At 33.1% G+C, this 4,754-nt stretch overlaps 1 protein-coding gene across 1 annotated transcript in view; it reads left to right on the top strand.

Annotated features, from left to right (window-relative positions):
- Nucleotides 1–3,094: 3,094 nt before the first annotated feature.
- The window catches only part of LOC118743709 (farnesyl pyrophosphate synthase-like), a 7,385-nt gene continuing 5,725 nt past the window's right edge, over nucleotides 3,095–4,754 (top strand). Inside the window, exon 1 of the mRNA XM_036476470.1 lies at nucleotides 3,095–3,278. Coding sequence (XP_036332363.1) covers nucleotides 3,197–3,278 — 82 coding nt within the window. The 5' untranslated portion in view covers nucleotides 3,095–3,196. The remainder of the gene's footprint in view (nucleotides 3,279–4,754) is intronic.

Raw genomic sequence — 4,754 nt, 5'->3', positions numbered from 1 at the left:
AATTAACCAGCCTTAGGCCGTTATCATCCCGTCCGTCATTGGGGGCTAAGTTTTCCGTCAGTTATACCAAGCATGCCTGCCTTTGTCACACTGGTATTGAAGTTCCAACCAGTGTTGCCATTTTAGCCGTTTTCCGGCTAGATTTAGCCGGTTGAGATAGCAAACAGCCGGAGGAATTTCGGTTTAACCGGTAGCTGATTTGTTAGCCGTTTTGTAAAAAAAATTAGCCGTTTATAGCCGATTTTGCTATTTGCCTTGTTTTCTTAAGATTCAAATATATATGTTTCCATTTTTGACTAGGCAATCCAAAATCTGTTTTACTTAGTTACCAACGTATGTATATGTAGTTAGGTCCTCTATGTTTTCTCCACTTTTCTGTAAGCTCTTGTTCTTATACGCTCTTCTAGTTCTGTAAGGCCTTGCTTATTTACGCTTTACTATTTCTTACCTTGTTTTCACTGTTGGCTAAGCCTTAGAATTTAAGTTTAGTTTAAAATTAAAATTTGTAATTGAGTTGTAAAAATTTACAAACAACATTCAATATCTTACCGTACTTTTGCGGTAAATAAATATTCAAATAATTAAATGGCTGCTAGTCTTATCGCGGAAAAAAATTTTCATGTCAGGCAGGGTTATATAAAATTGGGCTGATTTCGCTTATTTTTATTTTAAGCGAATATATTTTTTCTAAAGAAGGCCGTAGCGGGGATTTTCTTCATAAAATATTTGTTATGAATGTCTTAAATTCAAGTGTGAAGTTTTATTCGCAAACTTTGAAAATAACAAATTGTTTCACTGTTTTTTTCTACACGCGTTTGTATTTGGAAATAGTGCCAACACATAGAATAAATATTACAGGTATTGTCTTCCCAGATAGCGCATATTCAATTCTGCCTTAATTACATAACATCATTGTTGCCCACGCTTAAAGGTTCAAGGTAAGGGAAAAATTTATATTTTCAAGCACTATGTACACAAGTATATACTTTTTTAAAACCTTTTTTTTTTGCTAAGAACTTATTAAATTCCAAAAACCGGAGGCCAACTTGAATTTAAAGAACCAACCAGGGTTGCCACTTTGGTAAATTGTTACCAAAATTGGTAGAGAAAAATTGGAGTGGTAAAAGGGTAAACTTTTTCTTATTTTGGTAGATTTTTGTTAAAGTATTTTGTTTGAAAAACAATTAAAACTTTTAGAGCCCGCTTTATTTTTCAAAGTTATCTTTATATTATAAATTTCTTTACAGAAAATAAGTCTACTTTATTGCGTTAATTTTCGAAGGCTTTAATGCACACTTCTAATATACAAATGCAGATGTAATGTTTATCGAGGATTTTATTAGGCTTTTTATTGCCTAAATATTTTTTAATGATTCTTTAAATAAAAGGAAAAAATTAACTGGTATGTAATTACACATATGTTTGTTGACAAAAAAAAAATTAAAAAATCAATCCCATTTTTTATCAATTGCAATTGACTGGCGGCAAAAAAAAAATTAACGGGAATTTTTTTCTGTACATTGGCGGTTATACTAAAATGCTATGGGCTATAAAACTCCATACCTTCAATTTTTCAAAAAATTCAGTTTTTTTAGGGTTTAGTTAAAGCGCAAATAATATTCTTATACAAAAAATAAAAATAAAAAAAAATAACAAAAAAAATGTACTTAAAAACATTTTGAATATTAATAAAATTACCAAGCGTAGTTTCATCGCTATCGCTTTTAGTTGAAGGAAATCGAGAAGGTGCCATTAATATGATCCCAAATACCATATCATTATTTAAATAAAAAGTTCTTTAAAAACAATTTAAATTTTTATCAAAATAACTAAAAAACTAGAACAAAACTACAGTTTTTATTAAAATAACTAAAAAAGTAATTGGTAGATATTTTCTAGATTTGGTAGATTTTTTTCAAGTGGATGGTAAGTATTTTTTGTTTCGTGAGTGGCAACCCTGGAACCAACACTGAAATGCATAAAAATGAGAATAAAAGAGCACAAATTTCTATGTAAAGCAAAACTTTCTGGGAAGACAATAGATTTGTTCGTCGTAAATCCAGCGAGAACTATCAATAAAAATATCACATAGTAAGGAAAAATGCTCCCAAATTCTCTCTCGAGTAGAGAAATTTGCAAATTTCTGCACGAACACAAGTTTGCAGGAATTTGCAAGTTTCCCTGCCAGCTAGTGTCCACGGTTGCATTTCAAACATATGAAATTTGTATATAATTTTTAAAATTCTTTCATAGGGCCAAAACAAATGATCTACATGTACATTTCTTGTTGGTCCGACTTTCTTCAACATACGTTTCAATTTCTTGTCGTGTTGGGTTTTTGATATCGGTTCTGGTTGAGATTGCATTCCGATTACGAATACAGTTCTTTTCAGCGGAGTACTTTTCAAATCATTGGAAATTAACTAAATTAAGTAAACAAGTATTTACTTACATTTTTCATTTTAAAATCGTTCAAGTTTGTAAATTTTTAAATCTAACGAATTGGTTTATTCAACATATCGTCGACAAAAAATTCAACCATGTGCAAGAACCATATGTTTTTCCTAATTGCAAATTCTTGCTGGCAAAATTTTTTCCAGCTTGAATTTGAAACTTCTCTCCAAGAACTAATCTCTCTACTTGTGATTTGTTTAAGTAAAACTTGTGAAATTTAGTTGAAACTAGCCGTTTTTTTTGCCATTTTAGCCGGTTGGTCCAAAAAGTTCTGGCAACACTGGTTCCAACCATGATTTTTACCTACATACATATACACGCCGCGGCAATTATAGAAGCGGCTATTTGATGTTGTCGTACAACAGTATTATGTAAACTTCAATCGATGCCTTTGCATTGTCGACGACCTCTTGCCGACCAGAACCATTCTCTATATGATATCTTATGTTTGTGTTTTAACAATGTAAATATTTAAATACATATATTATATTATATTGTACCTACTAAATACAGACAAGAAGCAACCGTATGCCAATGAACCGCTAAAAGAAAACCATAAAACAGTTATTTACAGGTCCGAATTCGATATATAAAGGCTACTTTCACCATAAAACAAAATCATTTAAAAATTTATAGGCGTGCGACTGACTGTTATTTATTATTAAATTCCCCAAGTGGACTTTGCATTATTTTTATTTTCGTTCGCTACTTTCTGATCCCCCGTATAGCATCGAAACCAACAATGGAAAAACAAGTTGTACCATTTGAAATAGTATTGCCGGAATTAAAGGAGGATATTGAAGAATATATGGCTGCATATCCAGGTAAGGAAAAATTAACTCAAAATTTGTCTATTTCATTTGATTTGCCAGTAATGAGCAACGGATTGTCAAAATTGTATTTCCCGAGCGCGTGATGTAGGCAGAGTCACCTAAATTTTCAGTTAGAACGTGAAAAGCTTTCGGACTTTCGTAGTGCAAGTGGTAGACTCGCTACTGAAGAGTGTAATATTAGAAAGGGAGCCTAGCATGTACTGTGATAGCTAGGTGGCTATCTGGATGCTCAACGCTATGGTGGTGGACTCGAAATTGGTAAAGGAATGTCAGACCTCTCTGTCGACCGCGTCAGAGTATTTCCGAAACAGGCTTACTCAAAGGGCTGCCAACTATACTTAGCTATGAAGTGCCGTTTTGAGGATAAAAAAGTGCCAAAATGTGCCAAATAGAAAAATAAAAGTGCCAAAAAAGGTGCCATTCTTTTTCATTCTTCCCATATAGCATTAAGATTAGAAACACGTTTATAAATCAAAAGTCCAATGCCAAAGTAAAATAAACCAGTTGTGTACACTATTAAAATTAAAAAATTTTAGTAAAGGATTTCACAAAAATGTATTACTATTTTCCTAAAGTCCCATTTTGGCACTTTGTACCAAATTGAAAAGTTAAGTGCCATTTCAAATAAAATAGGACCAAAAAAGCCTCAGCTCTCGCTATTAGTGGGGATTCTGACAGGTTGGGTTGGGAATCTTACCAGATCCCTTTTTCATTAGCTGTAAAGAGAATGATGAGATGTAATTATCTCCGAACATTCTATTAGACTGTCCTCGCGAGGCTAAGATGTAAACATTTTGACTCGCACTACCAGACTGACCCTGTGAAGCTCCCGTGCATTGAGATTAGCCGCACTCGCAATTTTGTTATCGGCTCGCGTCGTTTCGCCGACTAAATTAATTGGCCCCGTTCATTTATCGTGGTATCACAAAGTACAATAGCTTAGTTGTCCAAGTGTGTCCCTGGCCTGGGGCAAATACTACAACCTAACCCAACATGTATTCAACTACTTATATACGTTTTTACTCGTTGTTCGCTAAAATATTTTTATTATTTTGTACCCGCGGCACTTAATTTGCGTCTTCGCCCTTTGTTCTCATAAGACAGCTGTTTATATACATATATATGTATATATTTCTATACTAGATTTTACCAAACAAGAGTCGAGCAAATAAAGCTGTTTTTTCAAATTAAGGTGAAAGCACTGAGAAGAGGCTTTAATGCGACTGTGCGACAGACGAAACCAGCCCGGACTTTGTTAGCATTTTATGAAAGTATACCAGTAGTAAAACACTCGATGGATTTACAAAAGTTAGATAAAATATCATGGGAAGTATTTTCGTAGAACATTATTCTTCGGACAATTTTACTAGAGGTCTTCTCATGCAAAAATTGCATGCCTCTATAAAATTAAAACAAAGAAGGAATAACAGCCAAACTCAACTTTAAAAAACTTTTTGTGGAAAAAAA

Source organism: Rhagoletis pomonella, unplaced genomic scaffold (genome assembly GCF_013731165.1).
Source record: "Rhagoletis pomonella isolate Grant_MI unplaced genomic scaffold, Rhpom_1.0 Rhpom_scaffold_00007, whole genome shotgun sequence".
In the NCBI taxonomy this organism is placed as follows: Eukaryota; Metazoa; Arthropoda; class Insecta; order Diptera; family Tephritidae; genus Rhagoletis; species Rhagoletis pomonella.
This window is presented reverse-complemented; position numbering and strand designations above follow the sequence as displayed.